Source organism: Fukomys damarensis, unplaced genomic scaffold (assembly GCF_012274545.1).
Source record: "Fukomys damarensis isolate Sample0158 unplaced genomic scaffold, DMR_v1.0_HiC HiC_scaffold_25, whole genome shotgun sequence".
Taxonomy (NCBI): Eukaryota; Metazoa; Chordata; class Mammalia; order Rodentia; family Bathyergidae; genus Fukomys; species Fukomys damarensis.
In genome coordinates, this window is record NW_022900937.1 from 26,967,017 (window position 1) to 26,979,573 (window position 12,557).

The 12,557-nt window shown below is 42.2% G+C and overlaps 1 gene segment (V, D, J or C); it reads right to left on the minus strand.

Annotated features, from left to right (window-relative positions):
• Positions 1 to 8,597: 8,597 nt before the first annotated feature.
• LOC104870863 lies at positions 8,598 to 9,236 on the minus strand. The segment is given in 2 exon segments: positions 8,598 to 9,022; positions 9,129 to 9,236. Coding segments are annotated over 2 exon segments (522 nt in total).
• Between the last annotated feature and the right edge of the window lie 3,321 nt (positions 9,237 to 12,557).

Genomic DNA, 12,557 nt, shown 5'->3' on the forward strand with positions numbered 1-12,557 from the left:
TGGTTGCACCAGTCTGCACTCCCACCAACAATGGAGAAGGGTTCTTTTCTTCCCACAACCCCATCAACATTTGTTATTGTGTGATTTCTTGATAGCAGCCATTCTTGGCAGGGTGAGGTAGAATCTCAGTGTTGTTTTCATCTGCATCTCTCGAATGACCAGTGATGTGGAACATTTTTTCATATATTTCCTCGCTGTTTTTACTTCTTTTTCTGAGAAATGTCTGTTAGTTTCAGATGCTCATTTTTGAATCAGGTCTTTATATTTGGGGGGTGGGCTGATTGTTTTCAGTTCCTTAAATATTCTAGTTAATAGTCCTTAGTCTGAGGAGCAGTTGGTAAAATTTTTTCCCACATTGTAGGTTGTCCTTTAGTTCTATTGTTGGTTTCTCCATTGTTGGAGGAGGGCAACCACTATGGAAATCAATATGGAGATGCCTCAAATAGCTGGGCCTAGAGGTTCCATTTGACCCAGCCATCCTTCTGCTGGCTATCTTTCCAAAAGAATCAAAAGAATCATATCACAGAGATATATGCACGCCTTTGTTTATAGTGGCACATTTTGTAGAAGCTAAATTTTGGAAACAGCCCATTTGCTGATCAGTTGGAAACTGGATAAACATGTGGTTTTTCTATAAAATGGAATACTCCTCAGCCATTAAAATGAGAAATTAGATTCATTCATAGGATAATGGATACATATTGAGGATATACTCCTAAGTGAAATACATAAGGCACACATGTGTGAATACCAAATAGTTTCTCTGATGTGAATAAACTATAATAGTAGATAACATCCTATATAATCCTATATAATTGACAGTGTGAAATAGGAAGAAAGGGGTGAAAGGCGTACGGAAAATGGGAAGGGTAGAGGAAAGCTCATAAGGAAAAAGAAAAAAATATGGGAACATGAAAAAATGGAAATGAAGTGTTTGTAAAAGGGGAGGGGAGGAGGGGGTGAAGGGAGGGAAGGGATAAGGGGCAAAAAATGAGAACCAAGACCTGTCATGTAAAAGAACAAGATCCCAATAATGAATGTAACTGTACTGTATATATAAAATGTTCCAATAAACTTGAGGAAAAAAAAGTGATCAAGTCAGCTATATACATTAAATCAGTATTCTCTTATTTAATGGAGCAGAAATGATTTAATTTAACCAATTCCATTCTGAAACTAATGGAGCTAAGGGTTTTCCAGAAATTGCCAGTCTTATGGCTGGATGTGAGCATGGGACATCTTGCAGTGTCAGACAACAAGGTTATCCTACAAATTAGAGGCATGAGCTACTTTGCCAGAGCAATAAGACAGCTTATAGGGCGGTCTGTTAATGGGTTATAACATGTCATCTTGTAGTGCATTTTGGCTGACATTAACGTTCATTTCAGATGATATAAAGTGATCAGATTTTCCTCCTAATGCGCATAGAAGTTAGTCAAAGAAAAGATTCCTGATTGGCATAACTGTTTTTCTTTAGAAAAGGAATTGACTTCATAGTAATTTTATTTGTGACCCATCCATGCCAAAACATCTACCAGAGTCCAGGGCATACACACCTGTGAGGAATCCAAGCACCCTAGGAAACTTCTACTAAGATTGCCAGCTAATCTCTACTCACCAAATTTTCTCTCCCATTTAATGATACACAAGAGAATAAACACCCATTTTAATTGAATATTTGAGTGAGAGCACTTGAGTTCCACGAAGATGAATAGAGATGTTCTGTTCACTGGGAATCAAGAAGGCTTTGTAAAGGGTGGCACTCACCTTGTAGGCTGCCGGACATGCAGTACAGCCCAACGCGGAGCAGCGATGCTGTTGCCAAGAGGAGGAGATTGTGAACGGGAAGCCGTGATTCCTGATTTCCCCATTTTACAGCACTAATGTGGCAATGAAAAGCCAACAAAATGAAGTGAGGAATAGTGGTGTCATGTGGCAAACATCAACCTGTTGCACAGATGGAAATGCTCTAACGCACCATGCATGAATTTCCTAGTTAGTTCATCCTTTTACCTTTATGTCTTTGTCAACACCTGCTTGATTTCCTATCCCTAAATATTTGCGTGTTATACAAGATTTCATTATGCCATGAAAAATGAAATGACCAGTCAATTCTGTGGTAATTCTTTATCTGTTGAAAGAATTTATTTTTATTACTACAAATTTGTAATGCATGACAAGTACATTCCTCTTGAAGACTTGGCCCTTGCTCATAACACATCTTAATTCTTTTTTGAAATCTTCTCTTCTCCTCCCTCCTGCCTACCTTTATCTCTTGATATATTTCCTTTTTTCTATTATCTATTCCTCATTTTGCACTTTAATTTATTTTAATTTAGGTGGATTCTCTAAGAGAAATCATGTGATATTTAAGATTGTATTTTGATCTGTTTCACTTAACATTGTGGTTGCCAGGTACATCCATTTTCTATAAATGATTAAAGTTTATCCTTCTTTATGAGAACATCCATTTTATAAATGATTAAAGTTTATCCTTCTTTATGAGCATATCACCTACTTCCAGGATATAGGAATTGTGCCTTTTGCTGCTATAAATACTGTGTAAGTATGCGTGTAAGGGATTCTTTACCTATTTTTGTGTTAAGCATTTAATATGTTTACTTGTGTTGATGACAATATCAAGAAAGAAAATACTATGAACAGAGCCAAAATCAAATGGTTAAAAAAAAAGTTTCCCATCTAGCAGGAAAAAGATTTAATTCTTCATCAAAAGTGACTGAGCAGAAGAAAATGAACTGAAAAGGTAATAAAGCAATATGAACAAATATTTCTTTCAAATGAGAATGACAAACATTATTTGGAAATGGTACCCAGCTCCCTTAATGCATTGAAAATTTCTCACCAGGAAACCAGCACCAAACCCAACTTCCAAACCAGCCCTGGCCTGGTGGTTCAGGTGCAGCTCCAGCTCTCCATCCATGCTGACACCTGCAGGAGCTTCGTGACTTTGCTCCCAGAGACCTCCCTTGTGATGTGTGTCGTGCACAGTACTCAGGGCCTGGGGCCAGGAAAACTGATTCTTGGCTGTGTTCTGGAGTAGGAGATGGAACAATTGGAGCAGGTTGAGGTTTGTGCTCTCAAACTGAGACATCTCCCCAGTCATTGAACTTCATCCTTGGAGTGAATGGATCCACTCCTAACGTGAACTACTGGTATGGATGGAACATCTGGGAGCACAAGATGATAGTTAGCCTTCTCTCAGTGTAGTGGAGTTCCTGACATAGATGACTGATGTGAGGAATGATTTATTTTTAGGAATGGTTCCATTCTACAGTTGCTCCGTTCCGTTGTCTCTGGGTTTGAGGTGAGGTGGAACATCATGGTGGAAGGGCGTTGCAGAACAAGTTAGCCCACCTCATGGCAGCCAGGAATCACACAGAATGAATGGAAGGAGCCAGTGTCACAGACACACTTTCTAAAGCACAGTCTCAATCACCAATTTCCAACAAAATACATATTCCCTAAATTCCCTTCCTCTCATTTCCCATCTTCCCAACAGCACCACCACAGCCATCCGCATAGGAGCCATGAGGACCAATCCAGTCCACACTATACCACAGAGGGGACAAATGAGGGTCTCTGTGGGCTTCCTGGCTCCTGAGTCCACTCTTGCAGGTGCACCTGGGATGGGATACAACAGTCTTCCTCCTGAACTGAGCACACGATCATCTTAGAGCCATGTGTGATGTCTCAGAAACTCACCTTGGAGAACTTTCAACTGGAAAAGACCTATAACTCTCATTTTTAAATTGGAGCTCTTCCTTCCAGAGAGACTCCCATGCTACCCGAAGAGAGATTAGGGGGCTTCCACATTCCAAGAGTGAGATTTTAATTAGATCTCGATGAAATCTTTGCCTATGAGATGGTGAATCTCCATTGGCATAAAACAGAGACCCAGCTCCCTGTGGCCCTTGCTATTTCCCATTGTGTGAATCTGAATGTCCCCTCTTAACATCATTCTGGACCGTAGAGCTCACTGTATTGAGAAGTGGCAGAGCACTGGGTGAGTCATGGGGCACGGGACATATCCTTTATGTGGCTTCATGCTATTTCCTGTTACTGCATTCATATCATGAGAGCAGGATGAGATGAAGGGGACGTGCCCCTTGTGCTTGCCTCTCCTGCCTGTGCCTCCATGACTTATGTGCTGTGTTCCAATAGCAACCTGCTAGGAAATTTTTGACCTTCAGATCCTTCCACCAAAATAAAATTTTCATTTTAAAAATTGTGTTACGCTGTTACAGCAACTAAAAGTGAATTCTGGCTGGACTTCTGAGGATTCCCTTCTCTTACACTGGCGGGGGGTGGATATGTTTGCGATAGGAGACTCTCATTGGGAAATCGTGTTGGACACAGGCATAAGGGCAACACCAACTTCCTAAGACCTAAACGCTCTCCTCCCTGTCTCTCATCCTTCCTCATGCCTAGACACGACTCCTCCATCTACTCAGACTCTAGTGTTGGTTACTCAGAGCTTAGTCCCCTGCTGCTTTCTTTCCCTGTTTCTCTCTCTGGTCTGGTACCCATGTGGCAAGGGAGCTTCTGATCACAGTGAGGTTGTCACAAGAATTCCAGGCCTGCTCCCTGCTGTCCCCTCTCACGCATGTGGACTTCAGTGAATGCCCATCCAGGAATCATTGGAGAGGGGCAGGTGCTTCACCAAGGTAGTTCCATGAAATTCTCTCCAGCCCCTATCAGTATTCAGTTTAAATTTTCTGCTATTGTTGATGCTCCCTTTACCACTTTAGCCAAGGTGACAGAGTTATTGCTACTGAATCAGTCTGTGAGGGGGATTTCTTCTTCCAGCGCCCAGTGTGATTTGTGTATGTGACTCTGTGGCATAAGAGGCTGAGCCAAGGTGACTGTCACAGGTTCCTGAGACCTGGTGTTGAGTCGCAGGAGTTGCTAAGACTGGCAGTGGTGGTCTGGGGTTCAGTCTGGCCAAAGGTTTTTGGTTCCTATGGGTTTGCTGGCTTGGTGATGCAGATTTTGGTCATGTAAATAAAGTGTTGAAGATCCCCTCTTGTATCAGGCCATCATGCTGTGACTGCCATTTTAATTTTTGTAAAGTCTCTCTGTGGTAGCATTCTTGCTGGTGGTTTCGACTCTACCTTGGCCCATCTTATTCAGGTATGAGTATGCAGGGTAAGTTTGCTAATAGTCACCACATTCAAGAAATTAAGATTGCTCATTCTGTGACAGTGTCTTCAGTATATATCTTCTCCTTTCACTTTTATGTATGTACACAGGTCATTATTTTTATATTAATGATGAGCGCTTTAGAAACATGTGAGATTTTTTAAATGTTATAATCAGTTGCGTTTTCTGTGTAGGACTTGATGCCTGACGGATGCTGCTCTCATTTTCTGGGCCCAGTCTTCCTTAAGTTGTGAACGCACCAGTCCCTGACCCTGAAGCGCCTACAGATTGAGGGACACACCTGGTGAGGTTTGGAACTTCCCTTCTTGCATGGTGAACAAGTGTGACTTCCCTGCATTCTGTTGTTTGGTGAAGGAAAACAGAACCAGTGTGGACAAGGATGCTAGTTGAGAAGTCTCTCATTATCTACTGTAGTTATCCACCTCTCCACATTCTTCTTTTTCTATGTTCATGTATTGTTTTTTAATTTTTTCAGTTTCTATTGATACAGTTTGCAGCTTTGGATGGTTACATTCATTGTGGGAGTTGGTCCATGTGTATGCATGGCTCTTGCACAGTAACACACAGAAGGGACCTCAGGGTCACAGAGTCGAACTGCAGGAAGAACAGGTTCTGGTTGTGTCTCTGGAGATGTTGACTTGAATCTTAAGGGATGGGGTGTAGTTATTGCGACATCATCGAGTAACGTTGTGCAGAAGCTTTCAGCCCCTCAATGGGAGGACATCAATCTCTTTAGATCAGCTTTGTGGAAGACGGAGGAAGGAATAATGCAAGGGGGGGGGACACGATGATTCTCAGGATCCAGGACTTAGCCCAGGATGAGTTGCTACTGGCCATTACTTCCTGGGTTGCAGGATTCTTCATCCTCTGCTCCTGGTCCTGTTCCCAGAACCAGATGAGAGGAGGGAAAAGAGAGGCCATGACCTCAACAATCCAACCAGGTTTCTTAGCAAACACAAGAGAGACCTCTCTTAGCTGGAAGAGGGAAGAGAGAAGGTGCTCTCTACAGACTCAGGGTGTTTTAAGGGATGGAAGAAGTTTCCAACAGCAGACATCAGGAGACTTAGCAGGAGACGTTGATTCCTTTTTGTAATCTGGCCATGTTTCCCAGAGAAATGAAGGTTACATACAGACTTAGATCCCCTGTCCTGTCTCTATCAACATTTAATTCATTGTTTACAGACATTTTCTCTCATGGCAGTAGGTCTTTCTAATTCACTCTTATTATTCATTATGATTCTTTTCTGGGTTTTATTTCTCATTTGTTAGAGGTGGGTAAGTTGCATGCATTAAGAAAATTATCCTTTCCTGTAGGTTTATGCCCAGGTGTAGCCACAGACAACTGTGTGAGTTGACTGAATAATATGGTGTTTCTCTTTTTAGTCTCCAGATGAACCTTTGACTTATGCACCCTCAGTAGCAAAATAGGCCACCCTTTCTCTGCATAGTTGAGAACTCCAGTAATTCTGATCTTGTTATTAGTTACTATAACAAGTGGGAGGTGATATCTCATTGTGGCTTAAATATTAATTTATATAGCTAACTATTTTGAAATTTATCCTTTATATATCTAAAACTCTGAAAATGTTTTCAATTAAATTGTGCTCTTAATAGAGGCTATGTCTTGTGTATTTTATTATGTTTATATATGTATGCATGGTTTCAATATGACTGTAATTTTCCTATAAATCCTACACTGTTCAATTTTGGTTTTGGACCACTTGTTTTCTCTAGAATCCTGTGATACATTACAGCTTTTGGTTTATATGTTTTGGAAAGGCACTTTGCATGGATTTCATCCACATAATAAAAGATCAAATTATGAGTATACAATTGAATGTTGTTTTCCATATTAAATGGCATAGCCCTCCCATAGCAATCCTTATCTGGTGTGTTCATCATCACAGGAAAATCTGTATCTATTTCCACTTATTAATTATCTAACCCTATCCCATCCTCACAGACCCTGGAAGATGTAGCTCTATTTTCTGTGTGTGTGGATATGGATAATGTAGATACTCTAAGTCCCCAGTGTCACACGGTCCAGTTTTTGTGTCTGTTACCATATTTTTCCAAGTATATTCAAGCAGTTACACGATATTAACAACTTCTCTTTTATATGTGAAGAATATCCCAATGTGGATATACCAGTGATTATTTTGACCAGCTTTTATGCATGGACAGACTTAGTTTCTAAATTGTGGTTAAAACTCAGGATTTTTATAGGAAAGTTAGATTGCATGATTTTGTGCTAAAGTGTAGTTTCAACACTCCTGGTGAATTACTGAATGAGATAAATCATATGATGGCTTTCTTTTGACAATTTCAGAATCTATTAAGTTCTTAGTAGACCAGGTATGAAATATCTCAATGTCATCACCAATTTTGAGGGCTCTAGTTTTTTCACATCCTAATCAGTACATAGTACTATCTTTTAATCTCAAACACACAGATTGGAAGAGAGTGCATAAAATCGGAGTTCTTTTGCTAAGCAGATAAACTTTCATAGAAGCACTCACTCTCTCTCTATTCTTTGATGGATATAAAATTTTAGGAATGGCAATTCCATTAAGACAGAAATACATTAGTCCTCACTTTGACTGGGAGAGAGAGGGAAGAGCAAGTATAAAGAGTGAGAGCTGAAAAGTATGGTGTTAATTTGGCAATTTAGAAAAAAGACTTATAATGTCATTCAAGGTTGTGTCTTTTCTGTTTGAAATGTACTGATGAATAATGGAGATTTTTCTTTTAATAGGTGTGATTATTGATGCTTCAAATAGTAAAATAAATTTGGTAAAACTTAAAATTTTAGTTATAAAATGCTAAAATAATATAAATGTTATGTAAATCACTATATATAAATGTTAGCTTGCATGAAGAAGACGTAATGAAAGAGACAGAGCTCATTATCATTCCATTTAAATACAAGAAGAGAAATGCTCACCAGGAGATGAACGGGAAGGAGAACTCAGATGAAGTCGCCCCAGGTCCTCAGTGCCCCCGCTCCTGTTTTGAACCCCTGAAAGTTCCAGCTCCTGGGCATCCTGATCATGCTGAGTGCTCTGCTCTGGTCCTCAGCACCCTTTGGAGGGACTCAGCGACCCCTGATTAGCTGAGCCTGGCCTGCTGGTCCTGATCACCTAGAAGTGAGGTTTGTGCCTGGGCTCAGACTGACAGCTTCTCGCTGCGGATTCCAAATTCCTAGCAGACTTTCAGCAGGTTCCCTGAGACTCCTTAGGATGTGTTCCTGATGACCACAGCAGAATCATTTTTAGCTCAAGTGTTAAATTGTGTTTTGCACAGTTGACAATGTGTTGTCCTATTTTTAAAAATGTGAATAGTGACACATTTCAAGGGTAAGGACAGATATCAGCTATCAGAGTGTTTGGGAATAAGTACTATGTTGAAAAGAAGACTCAGATCCTAACAAGAAAACATCTTGGTTCTCTCTGTATTCCCAGCGCCCCCTGCTGGTCCTGAACGCCCCTGCAGGGAGGTTTGTGTCTGGGCTCACAATGATGTCCCCTTGCTGTGTATCTAGTGCAGTAATATAAGGCCGAGTCCTCGGTCCTTAGATTGTTCATTTGCAGATACAGAGTGTTCTTGGCGTTGTCTCTGGAGATGGTGAATCGGCCCTTCACGGAGGCTGCGTAGTTTGTGGTACTACCACCCTGGTCAATTTCCCCAAGCCACTCCAGCCCCTTCCCTGGAGCCTGGCGGACCCAGTACATCCAGTAGTCACTGAACGTGAATCCCGAGGCCAAACAGGAGAGTTTCAGGGAACCCCCAGGCTGCACCAAGCCTCCCCCGGACTCCACCAGCTGCACCTCACACTGGACACCTGCAAACACAGAGACATCCTGCTCAGGAAACTGTCACACTTGTCCACTGTTTATTCTCTCAGTGTCTACTCACTACCTCAGTATCTCATGTTCACCAACAATTACCTTTTAAGACAGCAACAAGGAAAACCCAGCTGAGCAAAAGCTCCATGGTGAGGCCTCTGTGCTCAGTCCTGATCACCGAGTGGGAAGAGCTGGGCATGCAGGGCTGGACTCCTCTGCAGAGCTGCAGGGTCAGGGCTGAGCTGGTTTTCATCAGCACAGTGAGGCCCTATTTGCATGGCCTCCGGCTATATACTCAGCTCTGGTGTGGACGCCTCAGCTAGAGATGGGTGCAGAGCACATGAGCATGTTCTGGGAGATATTTTGTAACATTCAAAATAAGGACATAGGATTTCTTACTGGTGCTTGTGTTGTGATGGACTCTAAAGCTCATTAGATTTCTGGCTTGGTCATTCCCTAAGTTTTACACATGTGCATCTAAAGCAAGAAGCAGAATAGACTTGAGCTCAAACGTGATAAGAACATCTCATGTATTATTGGCATGTATGCTTCTAACAGTTCTTACTTGCTCCACGAGCAAAATCCCAGTCAGAATCGGAAAGTTTAGTGATGTTTTCCAGACCTCTGCTTCCAGTGAGAGAACACGAGATGATTGTTCAGCATTGTAATGATTCCCTAAATAAACAGACAACCCGGATTCTTCAAGCCTATACTCAAGACTGATATAACCTGTTTTATTACCAATCTCTGCCCTAACATTTCCCTACAAAATTATCTGATTGATATACAATAACTGTAATGATGACTTATTGAAATATATTTTAACAAAAATATACAGTTTGTTCACACTGGCATAATCCTTCCCACGGTCATATAGGCATGAAGAAGGACTCATAAATTCACCAATAGTTTTGTATCAATTCTTCTTCCTGTTTCTTCCTTTATTCCATGACTTTCTCAAATGAAACATTTATTCCAGCATGAGATAATCTTCTTTCAAGGTGACCACATCCACAGATTGATTTGTGAATGACAGTGATGAGTATGATGATGGATTCCAAAGCATAAAACTTTTTAAATTTCTGTATTCTTTCTAGATTTTGCAAGTAGAGATTATCATTCCACTTAAATGCATATAGAGTGGACAAAATAACTATACAAGTAAATATGTTTTCTAGCTGAACACAAACCAACACACACACACACACACACCTTGGAGCTTGGCTCCTTCCAAGTGACTTGTGATCGAGGTCCTGTGCAGTCACCTCACTTTATTTAATGATAAGACAGAGGAAAACCTAGATAACCACAGGAACACCCTCACTCCCAAGCTTCCTTCTCTGGACCTGTACCTGGGGACCTTGCTGCTTTCTGTGGATCCTCAAGGTCCACAACTTTCTCTGCTGTTCATAAGAACCCGTTTCTCCATGGTCCTGAGCACCCCTGTAGGGAGTTTGTGTTTGATCTCACAGTGATGTCTCCCCACAAGATCTCTTACACAGTAATGCACAGGTGTGTCCTCCACGGGTACAGAGCTCCGCTGCTGGGAAAACTAGTTCTTGGATGTGTCTTGGGAGATGCTGAGTTGACTGTCAGGAATGCGTTATAGCTGTCGCCTCCATTAAAACCATTCTGCCCCATCCAATGAATCCCCCTTCCGGGAGACTGATGCATCCAGCTCCTGCAGCAATCACTATTGTTGTAGTAACCAGAAGATACAGAGCTGAGGAACAGTAAAAGTCCCAGCTCTGGCACCTGCACCTAGCAAAGGACAGTGGGATGGAGAACAGAGTGAGTTTGGAGCTCAGATGCAGCATTCCCACACCTTCTGTCTGAGCCCTGGGACTCTCATTTCTGGGAGCTGCGGCCAGAAAGAGGAGGAGCCAGTGTTGTTCCATTTTCTTTCACATTAGCAGTATATTTTTCAGAACATATCTTAAATTGTGAGGCAGAACCTAAATTTCAGCAAATGTGTGATGTGACTTCATCTGAGATCTGAGTGCCTCCTGCAGCGTTTGCATGTGGGATGCGCTCTTGCATATGAAGGGGTGAGGGAGACACAGGAGGTCTCTGTTCTGGAGACTGACCCTGGGTGGAGGATTGTGCCTGAGCCCTTCTAGGGTCAGGTGCTGTACCTGGCTCCAATGCCTATGTCCTCACTGCAGGGAGGTTTGCATCCAAACTCACACTGAAGTCCCCCACTGTGTCTATTCTATACTGATGCATATCCATGTCCTTGGTTCTCAGGGTGCTCAGTGCTCAGGAAACATGACTCTCAGAAAAGCCACAGATGGAAAAAAAATACATGTAATAATTGCATAATGCTTAAAGGCCTTGTTAAAAAAATTACCAAAGCCTTTTAAGACAGAATTTTAAAAGACTTAAAAATGCAATAACGATATAAATGGAAGAGTTTACCGAGGGCTCCTGAAAAATATTTTACATGGGTCTTAGGGAAATATGTATTTATATGATCATGAAATACCAATGATTTAGAAAAGCTAAGATCAAAATATTCACCCAAAATATCCTGAGGAGATTAAGGGAAAGAGGATTCTTATTCCCTGCTGCTGAGAAAGCCAAATGGCTCCTCCACTGGGGAAGACACCTGGGGATTCCTTATGGAGGTGAAGACAGCATCTGAGGGGTTCACCCGGCTGAGCTGAAAACCTCTGTGCTCACACGGCATGAGGATGCTGCCCTCGGCCTCATCCCCTCCGCTCTCCCCACCGGATGCCTCCTGGACTCCCCACTCGTGCTCAGCTGTGAGGACTCCTCCCGTCAGAGCCTCCACCCCTTGTCTGTGTGCAGGCCCCACTGAACCTCAGGATCCGTCTGTCCTGCTCCTGATATTCACTCAAATGTGTGCGACACACATGGTAATGTGGGGGAGACACGACATCACACATTTGTCCAAACACACAGAATGCACAAGGCCAAGGAGGGACCCCGTGGAGAGCCACGACTGGGAGATGATGCTGTGTCACTGAGAGTCCAGTCCCGGAACACAGAGGACCACGGTGAGGGTGCTGCTGGGACAGGTTGTGCGTACGGGGCAGAGACTCAGGGGAAACCTCTGAACTCTCTCCTTCACATTTTGTGAACATAAACCTGCAGCGTAAGTAGAATCTGCTGAACAGAAATAATCAAGGCATCCTGGAGAAAGTCTTATCACTTTTCACAAGTTAAACAGGACATTGCCATAAGGCAGAAGAACTTTGTTTTTAGTTACTTCTCCAATTGATTGAAAACATATGTCTGCACAAAAATTTCTCTGAGTCTTATAGTTTGCATATAGGCTGTCTGTGGTATGGATGTTTCCCTATAAAATTAGAGTGCGTGTACATTTGTATCATTCCTATCCTTAGTTACTTCACTCCAGTCTTTCGCTCTCAACCCGAAGGCAGCTGCTCCTGCCTCAGGATTTCTGACAGACTCAGGATGTGGTCACCACACTGTGTCTCTCACAGTAATACACGGCTGTGTCCTCAGACTTCAGACCGCTCAGCTCCATGTAGGCTGTGCTGGAGG